General features: G+C 44.4%; 1 protein-coding gene across 6 annotated transcripts in view; it reads right to left on the bottom strand.

The window, feature by feature from the left end:
• Nucleotides 1–10,677: 10,677 nt before the first annotated feature.
• Nucleotides 10,678–23,778, bottom strand: part of myo16 (myosin XVI) — a 98,169-nt gene continuing 85,068 nt past the window's right edge. For 5 of the 6 annotated variants that reach the window (XM_074694618.1, XM_074694615.1, XM_074694616.1 and 2 more), the window contains 5 exons: nt 21,651–22,030; nt 20,312–21,559; nt 17,607–17,759; nt 17,240–17,325; nt 10,678–11,681 (listed from right to left, as the gene is read on the bottom strand). In XM_074694618.1, coding sequence (XP_074550719.1) covers nt 11,511–11,681; nt 17,240–17,325; nt 17,607–17,759; nt 20,312–21,559; nt 21,651–22,030 — 2,038 coding nt within the window. In that variant the 3' untranslated portion in view covers nt 10,678–11,510. Of the gene's footprint in view, nt 11,682–15,867; nt 15,968–17,239; nt 17,326–17,606; nt 17,760–20,311; nt 21,560–21,650; nt 22,031–23,778 lie in introns of all 6 variants that reach the window. The other variant, XR_012599896.1, reaches the window with a different exon arrangement.

Here is a 23,778-nt window from a genome sequence, read left to right as displayed (position 1 = left end):
GCTGCCGACGATTGCTTCAAAACTATTTCTCAGAAACAGACGGATGATGTCATTGAGACTACGTCCATTTATTATGGAAAGTCACTAAAAATTAACGTCAGCATTGGATGTTTCTTTGGATTTTATTTTTCGTAATTTCAATCACTTTATGTACACCACAGTCTGAATAATTTAAAATATTTGCACCATGGCGCGCAGCTTATTTGCTCCCAGATGTGAGCTTATGTCTGATCTGATGTTCGGGGCTGATCTGGAGTGATGGATGTGTCTGGACAGACGGACCTCACCGTCGTTAATTGAAAATTGAGACAGTGGAGAGATGATGTTATTGATTTCAGCGCTCTCAGAGAGCAGAAGTCGGTGTCAAAGAAAGGAAGGTATGAAGAGGGAACAACAGAGAGGTTAGAGGAGGATGCAGAATATTTGATGGGAGGAGGAGAGAGGCCAATGGGAGGACAGAGAGGAATTATGTTGGCAGTAAAATGGGGTTGAAATAAGGACATTATGAGGCCTTTAAGTGTGTGGAGAGGATCGTATGTGAAGCCCCCATTGACTCACCTCATGTATGTTACAAGTATAACCCTGAACCTCTGGCTATCATAAAGCAGGAGAGGGCTCTCAGCTGAGGGAACAACCCCTCTAACCTCTGCCTTTTCCTCAGCACATTGATCAGAGCCAGGCGAGCAAGTCCCCAGGCTGTTTATAAGTCAACATAAACCTACAAACCCACACAACCAGCGCTCAAATAATCAATAGAAGTAGGAATCATGTTTACTCCCGTGTTTCATGGCCTCTGAAATCTCCCAGATGGAGGGAGTATTACAGCTTTCATCTACAGCCCCCCTCCCCTTATTCTTCTTCTTCTCCCTCCTCGTCCAGCAGACAAACAAACGTATAGACAGAAAGACAAACAGTGCTGTGTGTCAGTCCGTCTCCGGTGGGTTTGTGATGGTGGTTTGTAGGCCAAAACAAGCACGTTTGATCAATACCTTGCCTGTTTTCTCCTCATTGTGCAAGACACACACAGTAGTTCCCTCTTTCCCAACGTCCCCACCCACATCTTAGGCAACCATTCTTCCAGAGAACAACAGAATCTGGTTTGATCCGGCAGGAGATGGTGAAAAAAGATTTATGGAAATACTGATCAGATACATCAGATTTGGTCTCCAGGGGACCATGAAGGGGAACTTTGTGTTCCTGTAGGGAACAAATGTCTCTTTTTATAAGAGCAGAGAAACAACACTTCAGCCTACGATAAACCATTTGTGCTCACCTGTAAGTGGCTCGACTCAAGACACCAGATGATAAACAACTCACTACACACCCCTTTGCCTCATATTTCAGCTGGTGTATCGAAAAATTACAATAGTGGAACACAAAAAGTAGGATTGTCATTTCTGGCCAGCCACCAACAGATCTGCACACTTGCATACATATGCTTGCAGATTTCATCTGGTCTAGCTATCTTCATACTACTTTTGGTCGTACTCATGCACTGAGTCAAAGCTAAAGCTAAAGAGTCACACTTAAGTCATGACTTACAATGAAAGCAGACAAGTTTAAGTCTTTGAATCTTAAAGAGAAGCAAGAGAAGCTTAAAGGTCCCATATTGTGCAAAAATCACTTTATAAGTCTTTTAGTGAAATTTGTGGGTCTTTGGCTTTCCTCCCAGCCCACAAAATGTGATATTTAATGACAAAACTTGTACTTCGTAGTGCTTGTGAATGTAACATACTGACCTAAAATGAGCTGTTTGGAATTTGGGGATTTCCCAATGTCAGAGATTCCCTTATTTGACCAATCAGGAGCAAGTCTGACCTGACTGGTCCACCGGAGCAGATACCCCCGAACCGAAGAGCTGGGCGGTATCAGCGGTGGCTCATTTAAATATGAAGGTCACGCCCACTAAATCAGAGCGTTCTGAACAGAGGGGCTATGAGAGCCTGGAAACAATGCTGCTGTGCTTGATTTATTGGCTTTTGGACCAAAACATGTTACTACCATTTCATGAAGACATCAATGATCCATTTTAAACGGCAGAAAAGGAGCATGATATGAGACCTTTGAGTGTCAGGAATAAGTTAAGCAGAGCATACACTGTGGGATTGTCGGCTCATTTTGAGCCGATTTGTCACTTGTGCAACTATTTTTTGGGTCAGGACTAATTTCAGCTCAATCCTGCGTCGTGCCCTGTGTAATATACGCGGGGTAAACAAGGAGAGGTTGACACCTCACGATGTGCTGCTGATCACAAATCCGCTGATAGCAAGAAAATCAAATGATGAAATCCTAGTTGCTCCTTGTGAAGGTATCGCACAGCAGGAGCAGTACCACAAGCTGACTTGCCTCAACCTCTCGCACAGAGCATGGGCTATCTGTGAAGTTGGTCTAAAGTTCAATTTTTACGTCATAGGAGAAGAAGGATACAGAGTCCGACGCATGGACGTGTAGTGTGAGCAGTAAAGTCGCATCAGAGCATCAGGTCGTGTAGTGTGAGAACATGATTCTTGGGCTGCAAACTTTTGAACTCAGTGATCTAGTCGTGCAGTTTGAGATGGAGCTGAGTCAAAAGATTTATAATATCGTACAGTGTATGCCCAGCTTTAGACATTGCTCCATTTTCTCAATACATCCCAGGAAGTGATGAAAGTGTGACAGCATCTACGAAGCAAGGAGCCTAAAAATGATGCACTTTCTAAATGAAAAGATTGAAGAGTTCATTTTTACGAATTTTCTTCCACTGATGTGTCAAAGCATCCACACAGAGGCTGCTGAGGTGTTTCTTTTTAGCACTGACACTTGCTGTTTTTGGCGTCCAGACTTAAACCCTCATGACTCCTCACCTATTGGCTTACATGCAGAAATTAAGGAGTGATGAGACAGGACTAACCACCTCGAAGTTGGAGGTGAGGTTGAAGGTTGTGCTGTCAAGGCAGAGACAAAGACATTTGATAACGTGCTGCTGTGAATCAGCTCTCGTTGTCTTCCCTAACTAACATTTTAGTGACGTTGCAGCAGCATCAAGAAAACCAGCAAGGCTTGCTAAACAAAATATCACATAACACTTAAACTATTAATTTGAATTTATTAGCGTGGATAGTAAAATCAAGGAAGTTAAGGCAACATAAAAGTTCAGATCAGGTCTTTTGTTCCAGCCGTCAAACCTTAAATACCCCTACGTGCTAGCATCAACTGCAAGCGAGGCACGCTGATGTTTACTTGCCAAGGACAACTCAGGGGAGGGGTGTCATTTCAATGTAAAGAATGGGACTCCGTGTTCCCTGCTACCATTGTACTGTAAACCCAGCCACGATCTCAACCTCAAAATAAATTCAACAACCTATATATATCTGGACGTAGAGCACACCTGGGTACAAAGTGCTGTTTGAAGCAGCCCTGAGGGAGTGATGGAGGCCAGAGAGAATCAGGAGGAACTGAGGATATATGGCAGAGGTGAACACAGGCCATGCCCTAAATGGAAGACTGAGTGGACGGGGCTGTGTGTTTGATTCAGGGCTTATTGGTGTAGCATCAGGGGGCAGTTAGCTCCAAATTACCTCTTGGCCATTTACCCCTCCTCCTGTGTAATGGAGGACCTTTTCAACCCAGAATAAATGACAGAATGGCCCCGCTGCTCCTTCTGGTGGAGGGGATAATAAAGGGGACAACGTTTCTACTGAGGCAGTTTGGATTTAGGTTTATGGTCAACACATGGGAGCTAAAACGATCACTATTTCTGGGTTAACACTTAAAATGTGTGAACATTTGATTCCAATGGAAGCCAAAGGGGAGATATATAAGCACAAGCAGCTCGACCTGGAGAAGTCTCACATCTATGGGTGCGTAAGAATAATGATCGGAGCTGCTGACTGCATGCAACAACAGACAAACAGATTGACACTGTAACCTCGCTGACCTCTCCTCCCTCTGCCTCCCACTCACTCCAACATATCAACATACAATGCACACACCAGGTGTCAGATAGAGCTGTTCATTCATCATTATAATTTCAGAGCAATGTACAATAAATATTGATTTTGCTATTACGCCTCAAACAAATTGTGCGTAGGTGCTTGCCACCCCTTAAATAAACCAACGACTTTTAGCTTTTGGGCATCTTCCCAGCTTGAACACATTTATTTTTAAACTCTGACAAAAGATTTGAGAGTCCTCAGAAAGATGGACCCCTAATTCATGGATCTATCTCTAAATGCTAAAAACCACCTGCTCAGGTATGTTTACAGACTTCTTAGCACAAATGTATGTCAGTCATTATCAGTATAAATACACAAACATGCTGAGCTGCTTTTGTGCGTCTAATGGCTGTACAAATATGCTCACATTAGTACATGTATGTTTGCCTTTGCAGAAATGTGCCTCAGATTAACGAGTGCTTTAGTTATGGAGGGAGCGTTATGAAGTATAAGGGTTTATTCAAGGCTGCAGATTCATAAACAGACCTTAGAGGCCACAGCTTTTTCTTATGGTGTAGAACATTTTGTGTTAATAGTTTTATCTATGAAGCTACTCTTAAAACAGGTCAAGTGCTCCCTAGAGTACCGTGTTTATTTGTTGGCCTACAAAGTAATGTATACATTAGTTTTACTCGGACAAGTTTGTTTTGTTCAACATGAAAACGAGATGGAAACTTTGCACCAGAATCCTTGATGTGTTTGGAAGACACAGAGTTGAAACTAGTTGGGAAATTATAACTTTCTAGATGTAGAAGGAAGGGTCTGCAGGATATTCCTACACAATCGATCGCCAGCTTTTAAAGAAAAAAATCCTGCTTCAAATAGGTTTTTTTTAATAGTAACGGTCAAATATTAAACAATACTTTTACTTGAAATGCCCATCACTAATGTTAGCCTGTTCAAATTCTGTGCCACAGGTACTACTACTGTGCCTCTTGCATAGAGGACAGAACAAGAGGAAGCTTTGTAGGAAGCCATGGTTGGCGAGGCTAGAAAGTTTCACCTAAAAAGTTCCATCCATCCATTTTCTTAACCCTTTATCCTGTTTAGGGTCGCAGGTGGCTGGAGCCTATCCCAGCTGTCATTGGGCAACAGGCGGGGTACACCCTGGACTGGTCGCCAGCCAATTGCAGTGCTGACACAGAGACAAACAACCATTCACTCACACACTCACACCTATAGACAATTTGGAGTGCTCAATTAACCTGGTGAGCATGTTTCTGGACTGTGGGAGGAAGCTGGAGTACCCAGAGAGAACATGCAAACTCCACACAAAAAGGCTGACCAGCCAAGCTGGGAATCAAAACCCAGAGGGCTGGCCAATCAGAGGTAAGGTTTTTTTTTTTTTGAGAAAGAGCATTAGGCCTGGTTCACACATGGCCGGGTATTTTCAAAAACAACCCCCCCCCCCATTCGTTTTAAAAAATACTTTCGTCCACACGCAAACCCCCCTGTAAATGTACAGTGTTTTTCTGATGTAAAATCTGTGTCATCCAATCAACCCCAGTCACTCAGCTGTGATACTGGAGAACCAAAAACTTGTATTCCTGGCGTCTACACAAAATCAAGAAAACCATCTTCACTTTGGCTGGAGTTTTCAAAGAACATTGTTTTCACAGACGTAAAACAGCAGTTTCATGTGTATGAAAGGCCTAAACATACAAAAATAATTGCGGTTTTCCAAATATCCGACTACATGTGGACATGGCCTTAAAGAGAAAGCAGCTAAAATGAAGTGTCACAGACAGAGGCTGAAATAAAGGTCTTCTTCAACACCAGTAAGAGAAAAAAATAACTTTTGAGCTGTAAAGATTTTTGGGGTGCACCAGAGGGATAGAATAAAGACTAAAAACAGCACAATACCTCCTCTTTAAACTCCAGCTCATGGTCTTTTCCTGCATGTCTTCCTCCTCTCTCTACTCCTCACATTTTCTATTTATCTTCAGCTTTCCTTTGAAATAAAAGCAAAATAAAATATTAAAGAATCAAACTGGTGGATGGAAACAAACCAGTTGTTTGTGTGGTTGATGCAAATGATAGAAGAAATATCAGTCAGAGGCATGATGTATAGATTGAAGTAGTTTTTACTTAAACACAAACATGTAGCTCCTGTTCCTTGTCTACGTCTCTAATCTGATAAGCTGTTTTTTTTTTCAGTTTCATACCTCACACATATTTCTAAACTGAGGGCACACACTGTACACACCTGGGGTTGTGTGAGTCAGCAGCCTGTGGTGGAAGCTGTTTACAGTCACACTCTCCCACACCCAGGTGAATTCTTCCCCCGACGACTGCTTCAGGGAAACATTCCTGTCAATTACTAAAGCAGATTATTAATGTGGGAAGAGAACGTTCGATTGTTCATACTCACTCAGCTCGTGCTTGTCTTAACCTGAATCTGAACAGAAGCTGGAGCAGGTTTGTAAATACCTGAGAGGGCAGAGTTTGGTCATGGGAAATGTCATCTCACTGGATCCTGTAAACATCTGAAATATTTTAAAGGGTTAGTTCTGCTCAATTAAATCACATCTCTTCTGCTTGAAGTGATGCAAAAAAAAAAAAACTCATAGCCAGAGGGAAATTAATTTACAGTATGTTCACAAAGCAAAACACAATTCCGGATGAGATCTTATTCATGTCTAAAAAAACAGCTCTAACAGAGAACGAAAAAATGAGCCATTTAATGGGCCCTGTTAACTAACCGTAGATACGAAAATTTGAAGCACAAATCTGGGATTCATCAAGATGCACTCACCAGCCACTTTATTAGGTACACCTGTCCAACTGCTCGTTAACACAAATCTCTGAACAGCCAATCACATGGCAACTCAATGCATTTAGGCATGTAGATATGGTCAAGACAATCTGCTGCATCAGAATGGGGAAGAATGGTGATTTAAGTGACTTTGAACGCGGCATGGTTGTTGGTGCCATACGGGCTGGTCTGAGTGTTTCAGAAACTGCTGATCTACTGGGATTTTATCCCACAACCATCTCTAGGATTTACAGAGAATGGTCCCAATAAGAGAGAATATCCAGTGAGCGGCAGTTCTGTGGGACAAAATGCCTTGTTGATGCCAGAGGTCAGAGGAGAATGGACAGACTGGTTGGAGCTGATAGAAAGGCAACAGTAACTCAAATAACCACTGGTTACAGCCGAGGTCTGCAGAAGAGCATCTCTGGACACACAACACGTCCAACCTTGAGGCAGATGGGCTACAGCAGCAGAAGACCACACCGGGTGACGCTCCTGTCAGCTAAGAACAGGAAACTAAGGCTACAATTCACACAGGCTCACCAAAACTGGACAATAGAAGATTGGAAAAACGTTGCCTGGTGTGATGAGTTTGGATTTCTGCTCCACTTTCGGATGGTAGGGACAGAATTTGGCGTCAACAACATGAAAGCATGGATCCATCCTGCCTTGTTTCAATGGTTCAGGCTGGTGGTGGTGGTGTAATGGTGTGGGGGATATTTTTCTTGGCGTGCTCATCAAGTAAGCACGGTTTAAACGCCACAGCCTACCCCCTGAGTATTGTTGCTGACCATGTCCATCCCTTTATGAGCACAGTGTACCCATCTTCTGATGGCTACTTCCAGCAGGATAACGCTCCATGTCATAAAGCTGGAATCATCTCAGACTGGTTTCTTCAACATGACAATGAGTTCACTGTACTCAAATGTCCTCCACAGTCCCCAGATCTCAATCCAATAGAGCACCTTTGGAATGTGGTGGAACGGGAGATTCTCATCATGGATGTTCAGCCGACAAATCTGCATCAACTGTGATGCTATCATGTCAATATGGACCAAACTCTCTGAGGAATGTTTCCAGGACCTTGTTGAATCTATGCCATGAAGGATTAAGGCAGTTCTGAAGGCAAAAGTGGGTCCAACCTGGTCCTAGCAAGGTGTACCTAATAAAGTGACTGGTGAGTGTATTCTTCTTACTTGAGTTTATTCTTACAGTGGGAACAAAAACGGAACTTCTTCAGACCACGCATACACACAAATGATGACTAATTTTCTCAGAAAATATAAAGACAGAAAGACCGGAAACCATGGACACGGTGAGCCAAAAAACTTTTAAGGCACCAGAAAACCCATTTATATCCTTGTTCAAAAAGCAGCTTAGGATTGAAACTCTAACTTCGCTATTGGTGCACGCAGTACAGGTAGAGGATTTTTTTCTTACTCAGCGGTTAAGAGGATATGCGGGCCACCAGTTCGTCCAATCAGAGACAAAGCTCAGCTCACGTGACCAACAGACACCTTACAGCTGTTAGAGAGGAAGCTCAAAGCACAACGTCATATCCAAAATGGTCTCATCCATTGATCAATTACAGTACTTTGGATTAGGAACAGGCGGCTGACATAGCGGTGACTACGTCCATGTATTCTACAGTCCAAGGGTCACACCCTTTTCGCTGAAGGAGGCAAACCAGGTCTAAAACCGAGCCCCAAAGCACACCTTCAGAAGTTGAGTGGCGTCAATTCAGAGGGCCTTGACGTTAAACGAAGGAGGCTGCAGAACATAATGATGCATGATTTGAGCCACATTTACTGGACAAGTCCAGAAAGATGCACTCATTTATTTTCTTGAAATTGTATTTCAATATCTTCAAATGAGACATTTTTCTGGACTTGTCAGGTGGATGTAGCTCATATTTAAGTACAAAAAAATATGAGAAAAACTTGCTCTGATTGCTCTTTGTAGTGTTCGTACTGCTGGTTTGTGTAGAATACACACACACGTACATTCACAGATCAACACTGACAGGCTGTCGTTGACACAGTTGTGCTTTATTGCTGTACAGGTACAGTACTTATAAAACATTGGGAACATAATAATTATGAAATATCACATACAATCTTTTTTTCTTTCCACAAACACATATGTATGCAGGTTAAAATATACTGTATGTCATGTATAAAAAAAACACTATGAAAGGCAGTGAGACACCCTCCATCAGGTGCTTAAATATTGTGTCTTTCAGGACGACTATACATGGACTGGGGACAGTAAAACAGCCGCTCTGGACCAACAGAAACACCAGAGAGCTGATCTCAGAGCGGAGGACTCCTGACTCATGATGATGAGTGGCAGTTTTCCGGCTGCCAGGGTTTGGTGAAGCTTAGGGATGGAGCTGATATGTGTGCAGGTTGGTCCTGTTAGAGGTGGAGGAAAAATGATGAGAGCTGTGCAGATGAGACACAGGGACAGCGCAGTGATTCACAGTGCAGAGGGATGCAGTTACAGCATGTTAAAGGAGGCAGGTCTGACATGACGCCATGCGAGGAGATGAGAAAGGATGCAGAACTGAACACTTTGGAGGACAATCAGAACATCTCTCTTTCATTGGCAAGATACCTTATCTTGTTTTTTCCTCCTGCGGTAGATCTGAATCAGATGAAGATGAAGATGAAACGAAGATGCAAATCATGCAACCCCATCACAGCACAGAAGGTGTGAATCATGGAGTGAAATGATGCCTTTCAGAAAATCTGCATTGTTTTTAAGTTACTGTAAAAGATGGACGGCATACATTAAGACACATTAAGCAGTCAGGTACACTGATTCAATACAGGCGCATGTTCCAGTAATAACATATATAAGGATTCTTCGATGTGCACAGGCAGGTAAAGGAAAGTTTGCATCTTTATGTACATTCAGCCAGTCAGTCAAAAATAGCAGCTCCCGGATTGGCCGTCTTCAACGTGAGCATCAGCGGCTCCCTCTCGAGTGTGTGTGTGCCTCCACTCAGCGGCGTCCGGGATCGATCCTGTGATGGTGCTGCTGATTCGTATGGCTGAATCAGACACGTTGCAGGTGATCAGTGGGAATGAGAAATCAATTAATTCCATCAATACTCTGCGGCTCTAACAATCCTGAGCCGTCTTCGGTGATCAAACAGCTTGTCAGGACAACACCCAGCCCATTACAGAAGTCAACACAACGACAACATATAAATACTGTGCAATAAAACATCCACATACGATGAAAACATCTGTATGAACAGAACAGCAGGATAGAGGGGGAGGGAAATCTTAAATAGAGTATAAAGAATTTCATAGCAATAGACAATCATTCTGGAAAAAAAAGATATTCACATTTTAAAATAAACTTCTTCTCTGTAGCTCGATCATTGCATCTAACCCAAGACATTCTTAGATCTCAGTTTCTCTCAAGCCTTTCCTCTTCTTTCAGTCTCTGTGCTTCTCTGCTGGAGTCAAAGCCACAACATACAACACTGGTCATTATTTACAGAGTGGTTACCTTGGAGACACCCGTAGAGCTGGTTTGATCCATTAGGAGGGAGGGGTAGGGGGTAGGCCGAGTGGGGCAGAGGGTCTGCTTGATGGGGTCAGGTAGGGAGAGGAGATGAAGGAGGGGTGGGGGCGTGGAGGGTAATGGGTTTCAAACCCGCGGCGGGTCGTTCTGTACAATAATCAAGTTCATCTGTGCGTGAGTTCCTGAGCTCGGCACAGTCTCCTGAACAGCACCGAACACATGACACGGTTCAGGTGCTGATGAGACACAAAGGGAGTTATGTTCAAGTGTAGTTTTTTTTTCTCTCCTCATGTTCTTTTGATGTTCTCAGAAACGGTACATTTAATCTCCTCTAATCCACAGGAGCAGCTTTGATTTGGTCTTTTCTCTCAGTCTGTACATACGAGGCTATGGGAACTATTGAATACATCGTTTTTAGAACTATACATGTTAATTTAGACATGTTTCACTTTGGCACAGAGTTCACAACATGAACTGTATACCTGTCAGCTCCAGCTTTGTTATTCTCGCCTGAAACCTCAAACTGGAGCAGGTTTTTGTTGAATCCTCCTTCCTGGTAAAGGTTAGTGCAGAAATTTGGCCAGAGGTTTTCGCTCCTCAAAGGCTGGTGGTAACAATGGGGGAGAGAAGTGCACCTTGGGATATCATAGTGAGGTTACCCTGACCCCTGGTCGCTTGTTGCCAGGGCTGCAGCAGCACTTAGAGCCCAGACGTGAGAGGCTAAGTGAGAGCCGCGTACCTGAAGGCCCCGTTTCTAAATCAGTACACTAAGCTGAACACCGGAGGCGTCCGAAGGCCGTGGTTAAGATGTAAACTTCAGAAAGGTCTGAGACTCGGGGAGCACACGCAGGCATACATGGGGACATCAAAGGGCAGCATGTCAAGTATAATCAGCACCATTTAAACGGGCCTTTAGATCTGATGCTAATCTGCATTTCAATTCACACTGAGCTGAGAAATCATACTTCTTTTTCAAACAATGAAAAATAAATCAAGTAATCTTCAGCATCTTAAATAAACCAAAAGAAGCTGCTCCCAATGAGCCTCCACTGTGTCTGCCTTCATTTCTATCGAATGCTCCACAGTGGAACTCAAAGGTGCAGGATTGGACCTTCAGCCCAGGGATGAGGCTCCTTCACCTTACCCCTGAGCCAGGAGGACACCGAGTCTGCATAAAAAAATAACAGCAAAAAGAAAATTTGCCTGTGTGGCTGAAGGAAACAGTGAGGAACTCGCAGCGTCCGTCATGGAGAGGCTTTCCTGTTGGTCCAGAGCAGGGTGGGGGGAAGGGGTGGGGATGGAGGTGGGCGGTGCTTCCAGGCACCCTGCCCCTCACACTGCGCTCGCCGCCATCGCAGAAGCTCCCCGAGGGCTGTATTCTCATCCCCGTTTTTCAGACGTAACCGCTGGAACACCTGAAGCAGAAGAAGAGACAGAAAATATGTGAGAGGGAGAAAAAAGAGGAAAGAACGCTCTGATGATGATGCTCACAGACGGATGACGGAAAGCACGCACGAGTGAGCTGTGATTGGAGGAGGCATGGTGAGGATGATGTGGGTGGGAAGCAGAAAAAATAAGTGTCAATGAAAAAACATTTGAGAGATTCAAAATATCGTCCTGGAATCAGAGATTAATACTAACACACTAACACGGCACAGAAAATCACACAGCTTTGTCTGATCCATCATCCTGAGGGAGGCACTGATCACTCTGCCTGGCTTCTCTGCACAAAGTGGGACACTCACTGGCATGAGTCATTCTGTAAACAACACAGATGAATCAAGAGCTGGCAATGAGCCATCTGATGGATGGAGAGCAGCAGAGGGGGATCCCCGCTCTGACTGACACATCTCCGTATTCTGCCGGTGGACGCTGGAGTGTCAGTGCAGTGTAGATCCCCTGAATACCTCAAGGATCCTTGTGTGCAGCTCGCACCTCTAGTGGCTCTTGATCTTTCCTCACACACAAACACACACACACACACACACACACACACACACACACACACACAAATCCCATAAAGGGAGCATCATCAGTCATCTGCCAGTCAATACACAGGTTAATCAATCAGACAGAAATTCCAATCTGCTTCCAATCAGACCGACACAGATGATCCAAACCAGGTCAGGAGCGGTTTCTTCCTCTCTACACTGACTCACCTGCAGCACATTGATTCAGACCAAATCTTAAAGGAGAGCAGTATTAGGAAAAAAAGGGGTAGTAATGTCCTCAAATACATGTGCGGTGTGTTTTTGTGCTTAATGCGAAGCATCTGACACACAGACATGGATTCATTTCACCGAGATGGACTTATAGCCACAGGCAGCACAAGCACGACCCACTGCATGCGTCTCATACCCCAACATTCATACAAAGCCAGGATCAAACAACAACACACCTGTGAGGAACAATATGCTCACACACACACACACGCACACACACAAACGTACTGACTGATTGCCCGGCACAAGCACAATACTCCACGACCTAATCCATAATTTACACCTCCCTGCCAGGCTATTCTCTGCTCTGGCGCCGCTTAGGAACACCAGCTACTGGGGACAGTGGACAAGCAGGAACACTGTGTCCTTCTGCAATGCATGACTGTACAAGAGGAGACTCAAACACACATCAGCCACAGATATGGTTACCACAAAACACTTAATGAGAGGGACAAACACTTTTAGATATCAGTGTTTCATCATATGAACTGTTTCCGTGCTCATCTTCAACATGACAACAGCGACCTGATTTAACAACGCTTCATCAGTCGCCTCATGATTCAAAGTACACGGACACTTGAGCGTGACACTTCTGTGACTACTGAACATCTCATTCTCAAAACAGGGGCAGTGTTATGCTGCTGTAACAGTAACCACTCTTCAGTCAGGCCTGACAGAACAGGAAAACGTGGCTTCTTTAAAGGCCCTACAGGGACTTTGGAAGTGGCCTTGAAACAGTCTCTTATATTTATCTGTAGTTCATAATCTATGATTTAAGTGAGATTTCAGCGCCTTCACATTGAGGGACATCGACTTTGCATTAAAGAAATCTTGCACAAAGCTTGTCACACAGCCCTCCATTAAAACAGGCTGAATGAAAAATCTGATCTATTAGTGATGACTATTTCTGCAGAGCTTTGCTGCATGAAGCAAAGATTCATCATCTGAACATGAGCGCTCAAAAATATAAGTATTAACACTGTTTCATTAAATACGCAGAATAACACCTGGATTCCTTCCCCTTAATTATCCCTCAATCTGGGAATCTATAAACCCATCCTTCCTCACAAGGACGTGGGGGAGGGAGCCGCCATCAAATCAACATGTTAATAGATTGCTAATGTTATGGTAATGATATGGTAATGTAGGACCAGTAGTGGTCATTCTAAACTCACACAGACCGGACATCCTAAGAATAGAGAGTGTGATAATAACCTGATGCAGACGCTTTTATTCTGCTCTGATTGGACCAGATCTGTGTTCAAGTCACAAAACACATGAAAAAATGACGCTGAAATAGTGATGGTGTCAAACAGAGAACCATACAACACGTCTGTTCCTGGAAGCATGTTATCCAGACTGCCTAAGAGGACAGCAGAGGAGAAGACGAGAGAGATGTGAGTGGTCTACGGGTGTGTGAGGGCTACCAGGAAAATATCTGACAGGTCAGGTGATGAGGGGGTTTCAGAGAAATGAGTGTGTTACCTCATTTCACACGTACACTTACTGGAAACCAGCGGCTTTAATTAGAGACACAGCGGCTTTATGTGTCCTCAAAACACACTGCACAGCCTTTCTCTCACTTTTAAATGTTATCACTTGTGCCTCCTCTGTGTCTGAGAAGAAATAACTGTTTATTAGGTGCGGGGAAAAAAATCAATGTATTGTAGTATCAGGTTTTTTTGTTCAACAATTCTAAATAATGACTTTTTTTTTTTTTTTTTTTTTTTTCCAAATTTAAATCCTTCATTCAAGTCTTTTTTGATACGCTGGTTTGAAAAAATAGATGTCAGATTTCTTGAATAAATCCTAAAACTGACACACATGTGATACACTTTTCTCTGTGTCGCAATTTAAAGCAGATTGGCACCCCAAGAATCACAGAAGAATTGTATTGGGAGAAAAGCATATCGCCCAGCCCTTAAATTAATGTGTGTAGACTTCAGTCATTATGCAGAGCCTCCTCGCTCTTCTCTACATGTTTAGTCTGGAGCACTGTTGACTGCTAACTACAAGAACCAAAACAAACTGCTCCATTCATTCCTGACTGAGTTATCCGTCCCTCTCTTCCTCCTTCATCCTTTCCCTTTCATTTATCCCATTAGATCTGCTAATCCTACATAAACACAGTCTGGAATGCAGCTAATTGAAAGGCATTCTGGGTCACAGAGTTGTTCCCATCTCTTGAATGAACTCATAGTAATGAACCTGTTCCAGACAACACACGAGATCAGTGAGGCACACAGGCGAGGGGGGGCAGAGTGTCCATCTCTACATGTTCCAGTGGAGCCACGCTTTGACTGATGAGGCACAAAGACGAAGGCCTGGACTGACTCCTGCAGATCTCTTAGTTAGATGATAAGTTTCAAGAAGGTGAAAAAAAGGGGAAGGACATGATGAATTCAGCATCAGAAAATCTCAGCAGATGAATGAGTGACAATAAAAACTGCAGCTCTTCTTTTCTCAGTAGACTTACTCATCCTCTTTGTTTCTGCAGGATGCATTCACTTCACACGAATCACTTCTTACAATCAGAAAATTGCATTTTTATGGACTTAATGTCTGATTCAAACTCTAATGTAGGACATCTTTTTCAGTACATTTTCAATTCTTCAATTCTTTCAACTGTTCTGTTACAGAACGTGCAGCCTCAGTCACTCTGCAAAAGCAAATATTTCACAGAGAAATAAAATTAAATGGATGTTATGTGCTTCTTCTGAGACTGCCAGAAGTTTACAGAGAAATGCTAAAAACTTAGAGACTAACTTAATTCACTTATTCACAACAGGTAATTGAGCACAAACAAACCAACTAGTTGCCAGATGAATCACATGCTGATGTGGATGACAGTGTCAACAGTATGATTTATCAAAGAATTAGGCTGTTCTGAGAAATTTGATCTGCACTCAAAACTACTGATTTTGTTACATCAAGATAAACTAAAACTGAATCTTGAAATAAAGTTGTGAGAGAACATCTTCATGGTCAAACTGAACCTCAGAGCTGCAGTTTCATTTCAGAAGCAAAGGATTAAAAAAAGAGATATGAGAGCAGCAGTAGGAGCATAAATTTTTCTAGGATCAGATTGTTCCCATCTCAAAGTGAATCTGATCCCAGAACAGTTTTTTAAGGATACAGGAAGTAACAAAGTTTCCTCGGGCGATGTGGTTTTAGTCTTCATTGACAAATAAGCCAAAAATTTGAATCAAAATTGTAATTGTAATTTTTTCTTCAATAATTCTTCAAATCATCCTTTTAATTACTTTAAGTACCTCAAACTTTAACTTCCTGGGCCCCTTTTTCATGAGATCTCAGGCTGGTTCGATGAAAAACACTGCGATCGGGGGATGGAGGGCAGTGAGGGATGACGTACACTCACCACATCCCTACACGCTAATAGGACTCCCAGTTAGACCTGCCCCCTCACTGTTTTAGAGGGCAGCCCCCGCTCCGAATGGAGAAAAGTTAAGATGACCCCTCTGGAAGATAAAGGAGGGGGTGAGATCAACGCTGGCCTCACACTAGACGATCTTAAAACCAGGTTTAGGGTCTGATTCTCTCAATGTTCAGCTTATGGATTGTCTTGTTTAAAACTGATCTGAACTGCCTTTGTGTGTGTGCGTGTGTGTGTTCTCATGTAGTTTTAAGATGTAAAAGTCTTTGAGTGTGCGGCCAGCCTTACACAGAGAGAAAAGACTCGTGGACACAAAGGTAGAAGTCAAACAGTTCATGTATTCAGATCAAAACCTTGAGAATCTCAGAAATTCATTAACTGCAGCGCTGAACTTTAGAGTTTCTCTCCAGGCTGAAAGAAGGCGGCTCTAAACACGATGTGCTAGAATATAAATGTAATCCTACACACAGAGACAAACCTGAAAGAAAGGCTTCTGGTGAGCTGACATTTAGTCCACCTGAGGATTGTGGAGTGGGAACATCGTGTGCCCTCACATCTATAGTGACAATGTGGAATAAATGGTGTGTCGTCAGCTCCGCTGAAAGTGGGACACTGTGTGCTTTCTCGTTTTTGTGCTTTATGCACCAATGACTCTGGCTGTCAGTCCCAGACCGACTCTCAAGGCACTGAATCAGACTCCTTGAGCGAAACTTTCTCAAAAATGGAGATGGAAGAACCAAGTCCTGCATGCAGAGCTGCAGAATACTGGACAGAGAGCTTTTCATCTGGATGTGATGAAGCCAGGGTGAGGTTCAACAACTCACCATCAAGGATCTTGCTACATGTAGGTATTTGTTTCAACAGTTTGTCAAAGACAATCCCAAAATATTTCAGACACTGTGTAAAGTTTTGATAAAATGCAGTGACTCCCACAACAGAGTCATGTTTTTTTCCAAGTTTCCTGAAGAGTTTTCCACTCTTTTTTAATCCACTTTGACTTTTTCCAAAGGCTCTACATGTGCGGCCCAGGATACTTGTTAGCTTTGTGCTCAAGCGTGAAGGACATTCAATCCAGCCCCGTAACCGCACACCCGTCCACAGAGCCAGAGAAAGCTCCCGTGTCATGAGTGATACATGTAGTTCAAAGGAGGCCACTTTCCTGTCCTCTCTAAATGTCAACAACGCCCAAACAAAATACAAGCCTGATATGGTCCTCAGTGGGTTAGTGCGTATGCAGGTTTGTCTCTGTGTAAGGGAAAGGCTGGTAGTTCAGGCAGTAAAGATCCAAATGTTAGAAAAACACACAACATACATCCATATAATGTTTCTGAACGTGTGTCTGTAAGTGTGTGTTTACCTGAGTGTGATGACTGTCCATGTGTCTGTGCAGAGACGCAGAGCTGGTTGTGTTTGACTTGCTGTGACTCTCATCCTCCAGCGACCCTGAACACATCATATCAAAGACACTTTACTCAAAGCACAACCGTCTGACAGGAAGTCCTCCCACACACAAACACAAACACAGGTACAGACTGCAAGATGTAACACAGCTTTTCTTCTGGCTGCAGCTGAAGGAAGGGTTTCTCTTCTGCTCTCTGTGGTCTTCTGTCCTGATTCTGGGACTGCTTCAACTCTTAAGTTCATACATTACACATGCACCCTTCTTTTTTGGCTTTCTTCAGGATAACTCAGCCTGTAATTTGGATGAACATCACCCGTGTTACCGTTTGAGATCTGGTTGCCGTTCTCCACGGGGGCAGTGCTTGAGGAGTGAGGAGCGTGATTGTTGGCGTTCTTGTCTTGAAGCTGCAGAGACGGTGAAGTAGGGGCAGAGCCAGAGTCATCCCTTCCCGGCAGATTGATGTTGGAATTGTATCCTGTTGAGAATAGAGTCAAAGATAAGCACAGCAGCCTTAAGGAACTGTAAATATCTTAAAACTTTCAGACAAAACTTATAAAAACTTGTGTATTAAGGAGTTTGTTTACATCTTCAAGTATTTTTGAATCTACTGATACTCTTCCATTTCATGACTAATCTCATTATGTGTGATCAGGGAGGATCTTTTCTCCACTGCGTCATCAACCTCGACCTTCAGGATTGCTTTTGCACACACCAAATCTGTGCAAATAAGACAAAAGGTACGGTCTAATTTACGAAAGCTTAAACTGATGGGCTGGTGCGTCAGTATTTCAAAGTAAGTCATGCTCTTTGCAGTGATTATAACACATCCTGACAGTCTGATAATAACACTTTGACATTTCAGTTCTGACAAACAGAAGCTTGGCATGGCAGACTGCGGAGATGTAAAACTTATTGGGCGAGTTTGGGCTCGATTACGGTTACGCAAAGTGAGTTAGACCTTGAGATGTTGATGACGTCAGATAGTGCGGCAAAAAGTTGTTGCCGTGACTCATTCCTCATGAATTCCCCCCTCAGTCTCTTAAAAAGTACTTCTCCACACCGTCTGCCGGGAAGGTGACTCCTCGTGACCCCCCTCTGACCCTGCTGCCTCTCTGCGTGGCTCGCAGGCTCTCACACGCTGAGTGAGTAAGAGACTGGAGGTATATGTGCTGCAGCATGAATGGGAATTTGTCAGCTGCTGTTCCACACTTCAAATATGTGCCTCCTGGTCTGCCCATGGTCACAAGGCATCTAAATATAAATGTAACAAACTCTACTACTGGTCCCTTGGGTTGGGGGGCGTGTTTCACAGAGATAAAGGCCAGGTGGACTGAGGGAGACCATGTGGAGAGATGAGTCACAGAGGATTTGTAGTCTGAGGATCATAATGAGGGAAAATGAGTCTTTTATCCCGTTTTGTGGACTCTGTCCTGCCAGTAAGACATGAGGTGTCTTATGACAGTGATTTCCTGAAGCCTGCCAAGACCACCTGCCCTCTTCCCCCTGGCATTCCTGTGGTTTTCTCATTCCCTCAGGATGAAGACGGGGAAGGCAGAAGAGGAGGAGGAAGGGGAGACAGCTGCTCTTCACAGGGATGTCTGGGATAGCAACTGTAACCCCTGGCCCCTCCCACAGCGTCAGGTATCACAGTCGGTCACTTAACAGCCGAGCGGGGAACGGAAGTAGGCCATCCTGTTAAGCCCTCTGGCATCCCTGTTTGCTCTGATCTGACGGACCGCCTGGCTTTGCCCACTCAAAATAACTGTGAGGTTGTGAACCCCAGTTCCAGGTTCCTCTGTCGCACAGTTTCCATGACGCCAGCGCTTTCCCTGCGTAGGTCCAGGTGCTGACGAAGCAGCAGGGTGTCACGTGAAGCGTGTGCGTCATGGTGTGCTCCCATACCACCGCTTATAAGGACTTCAGCTCCCGAACCTCAAACTTATTATAATAATAGAAGTATGACACATCTGAGAGTTACACAAACAGAAGCTCCACGTTAATATGAGACGTGACCGCTGAGGCTGATCACCGACATGAAGAGCTGATATTTTCACTTTATCATCATTCTCTTGACCGCTCAGGATGTCCTGTTTACTGCTGCAGGGCAGTCCCCCCGTCTTCAGGAGAACATGAGTGAGCTCTTAAATATTTAATGCCCATCCTCATCGTCCTCCTGCTCATGTATTATTAACCCAGCCACAACTAATACACTCGGAGGGAAGAGAGAGTCGGATACAAACACAGAGGAACGATGCAGCCTCAAACTTTGCTTCAGGAAACTCACATTCATAAACGCACCACGATGTGACCTCTAAAACCTCGGAAACCTCTGACCTGAGGAGCCCCCTGTTATTACTGATGGATAAATTTGGCCTGCTTTTGCAAAGGTCAACCTTTGCATCAGTGTCACAAAGCATGTATGTGCTTCATTTTTACAGCTATACAGTGCCGTCTGTGTGACGCTAAGTGGGCTACACATGATAGCTCATTAGGCAACATGTTAGGAGGCAGCTGCAGCAGCCAAAGGGCAGCAGAGCACTGCAGACTGTAACAAATGGGATGCCTCTAGTGGGCCAAGAGGGTCTGGCTCAACCTAAATCAATGTAAGGAGAGTGTATGTGGAATATATGAGAAAGTTCTCAGCAATGTACCGCTTCAAAGACCCTCACAGGCAGTTATCTCTCACACTTCTGCTGCAGAAGTTAAACACAGAGTGTCGGACAAATCATAGAGCAAAGAGCAGACTGATACTGAGATCATGGACTAATTGTTCTGCACAAAAGAGAGCATGCACACAAAAACACACTGGTGTGTTTATTGAGACCCACTTGAAAATCCTACTTGCTGCAGAAAACTGCACAAACTTACAGATTTAAGCAGCAGAGGTTTGGACTAAGTTTGTCTAACTGTAGTTGCTTTTAAAAAAGATGATTGGCGGGAAGATGCAGGAAGAACTCAACCTTTAACTCTGCATATTTTGTGATTTATACTGCATTTGTTATCTGCGTGTAATCATCACTGACACACCTCCATCCCTCATCTTGCGTCCGGACGTGGACTTCCTCAGCAGACTCCGTCCAGAGCTGAACAGCGTGTTAAGCTCATCCAGAGGACTGGTCAGCGGCCTACCATTGGCTGGGTTAAACAGCAGCGGAGACGAGGAGCACGAGTGAGCCCGCCGAGGCTCAGGACGAGACATCTTCATGGGGGAGTACGGGGGAGGCTTCCCTAGCGCCTCCCCACCTGGCCTCTGAGACGAGGAGGTTTTCGGGGAGTCCGAGCTTCCTGTGACAGATGCTGCTCGAGTCAGAGCCAGGAAGCTGGCCTCAGGCGGGAAGGGGAAGTGTGAAGGGGGTCTGTAGGGGGGAGGTGGGTTACAGGGTGGAGGAGGTGGAGGAGGAGGGGTGAGGGGAGGTGTGGACTTTTTCTCTGGTATGAGGACAGTGAGGCTCGGGGAGGAATCAGCCCTCTGTCGGGCGTACTGTGGGGAAAGCGGGCTGTCAGGGCCGGTAGCGTAGTTCAGGTTTGTTTCAAACACAGGCAGCTTCTTCACCTCAAGCGGGGTGAGGGGGGACTCGTCTGAAGCAGGGGAACAGGTGACGGGGGAGGGGGGGAACACCAGAAGAGGAGGACGATGAGGCAGCAGGTTGGGGAAGGGAGCAGGGATGTCACAGCTGCCGTCTTTGCCGTGAGGAGTTTTGGAAGCTGTGTTTAGAGCGCTCTGTAAGTGAGCAGTGTCGATGGCGGCTGTCACCCCTGCTGACACACGTTTGGTGTCCCCACTTTGAGGAGGAGAGGTCCCTAATCCTACCAGGCCTAGACCTAGAGCCTCCAGTTTTGCCGCTTTTGTAACCACAGCTGTGGCAGCCCCACCGTCCTCATGATGAAAATACTTCATCTCCTCATACACAGCCTCTGAGTCTGTGAATTCTGGGCTGTCAGGCGGCTCCTGGAGGCTGCGAGCCCGCTGCTGGGAGCCCAACATCTCTATGTACACATCCTCCTCATCGTGGCCCTGGAACAGACTCAGTCCCACACCCTGGGGGGCATCAACAGAAGCTGCTCTCTGCATTAAACCACCAAACCCTCCAAATCCTCCAGCACGGGAGAGCAGGGCCAGCTTCACGTCTGCAGGGCGCAGCTGGTGGAGCTGTGGCGCCACGGCGTTGATCTCTTCATATGAGCCTGTTAGCTTAGTGTTAGGGCTGCGCTTGGGTTTCGGGGGTGGCACCTTCCTCATGGTTGTGTAGTCATCGCTGTGGGGGCGGGGTTTGGCTAAAGACAGAGAAAGTTCATGTATGAGGCTTCAACAATGACAGAAAACACCATCTGTGGTTTCTTTCAGAGAGCAGTGGAGGTGATTTACCTGCTGGGTCCGTGGGGGACAGCTGGGATTTAGGAGGGCTTCCAGCTGGTGAGCCGTATCCCTCTGGAGTCGGGCACTCTTTGGCTGCCATCACCAACCCGGCACTCACTGCTTCATAAGATGCACTCAGACGAGTGTTGGGGTCCCTCTTTGGTTTGGGTGGAGGCTGCTTCCTGGGGGAGGACAGACCCCCACCTGCCAACCCTTCATCATTGGTATGAGCTGCCTGCTGCAGGACTGGTTTGATGGAAGGACTGGCGGAGGAGAGGACCATGTTCTCAATGGACAGAGGCGTGGGCACTGAGCTGGACCTGAAGTGGCGGATAACTCTTCCTCCAGTGACGGGACCATCGTAGGTTTTCCCACTTTTCTCCAGGACCCTAAAAAGAGCAAAAAGCAACAGAACTGAAATGTCTTGCAGCTTAAGCTCAACTTTTCCCCGTCCAAATTGATTTAATGATATCATTTCTATCATCAGCACACTCGGGCTCCATGTACGCCTGCTTCAGCTGTCACACCACAAATATGAGTTAAGCAGGCCAATAGAAGGATAAAGAGCAAAGAGATTATGCTTTAAATCTAATCTCCTTGCAGTAATTTGATAACATCCAGTCTGATATTTCCTTTGCTAATCTGGCGGAGCCATCTGCCGCATGATGCAGGCTGGAGGAGGCTCAGGGTGTGTGTGGGTGATGGGGAATGAAGCTTCTTTAAAAAACGGCAGGAAAATTAGTTTGGGTTAGAGTGCATGTGAGTGTGTTTTTATGCATTAGTACATGGGTGTGTATGTGTGTTTTAATCCCCTCTATGATACAGAGACCATGACTCTTCTCCCAGTGCGTCTGCTGACATCCCTCCTCATGTATGAAGCCCCCCCTGTGCTTGTGTCCCGGCTGCAAATGTTACACACCCAAGGACACGTAGAGGACACAGAAATCCTGCCTGGGTATCTTTAACCTGTATCCTAATAATCAAACTCAATTCATCATTCAACATTTAAAAAGTGAAACATTTCTGATGTGTTCTGTGCTGTTTATAACTTTCTGTTTCATCTGTGGACAATGTTAGTAGAATACAAACATTTCTTGCTCTTTAAAGGCTGATATATTTTAGGTTTTACACCTGCAAGTTGTGATTTAAAATGTTTTGACTGAAAATATCAAAAAGCCTAAACACCATTGCATCTAACTGTTTCAGACTGAATGAAAACATAGCAAAAAAATCTCATATAAAAGCGCTGAGGTGGATTTGTGCTTTAATTCTGGATCTGTATTCAAGCCTGATTTTGCAAAGAGTACAAGAGTGACATCTCATAATCCTGGATGTTAATTTAGCATCTCCTCTAATGAGCTTCTTATTACTTCTTGTAAAAACCGTTTCTACCTCAAGCCTCGTGGGTAATCCCTCATTCTCCAGGCGTCACATGTTACATTAGAACGAGCCGATGTGGAGATAAGGATAGCGTTCCATAGGAGCAACACAACACTAATACAATCTGATAACACAGCCTCATTATCTGACAATCCATCATGAAACTAACAATTAAAAGCCCAGAGCGCGACGGGATACAATGACATCATTAATCACTAAACACACAGAGACAAACATACAAAGGTTCACACACACATGGACACACACATGGACACACATACACACATTTATTTATGAAGGCACATGATACCTTCTTAAAGTCATAAATCCTGTGAATGACAGCAACGAAGCATCTGTTTACCATCCTGTGGTCACTTTCAGACATTCACGTTTGTTATCATGACTTTTCCTCCACTGAGTAAAAGAAGCTCTCATTTCATTTACCCAGAGGCAACACTTGAACCACATATTAAGCTAGGAGAAGATGAATCAACATTAAGAGTTCATAAAAAGGGAGAAAGAGTAACTTATCCCCTGTACCACTTCTTTGGAGTTTTTTAGAAAAATTAATCAGAGGAAAACGAAAAATCCTGCACACCGGCCAACTTCCAGAGAAAAAAAACCTGTAACGCAACATTTTCAGTCATAGACCTTTGTCAAACAAATGGTCTGGTTTTAAAAAAAAAGCAAACCAAAACTCGTAAAAAGCTAAATAAAAGCGATTAATCACAATCTATATCAAATCGTCACCCAAAAA

This window comes from Halichoeres trimaculatus, unplaced genomic scaffold (genome assembly GCF_033239565.1).
Source record: "Halichoeres trimaculatus isolate MK-OKI-2021-1 unplaced genomic scaffold, fHalTri1.1 fHalTri1_scaffold_19, whole genome shotgun sequence".
In the NCBI taxonomy this organism is placed as follows: Eukaryota; Metazoa; Chordata; class Actinopteri; order Labriformes; family Labridae; genus Halichoeres; species Halichoeres trimaculatus.
Note: the sequence above shows the minus strand (reverse complement) of the source record. Positions and strands in the feature narration are given on the sequence as shown.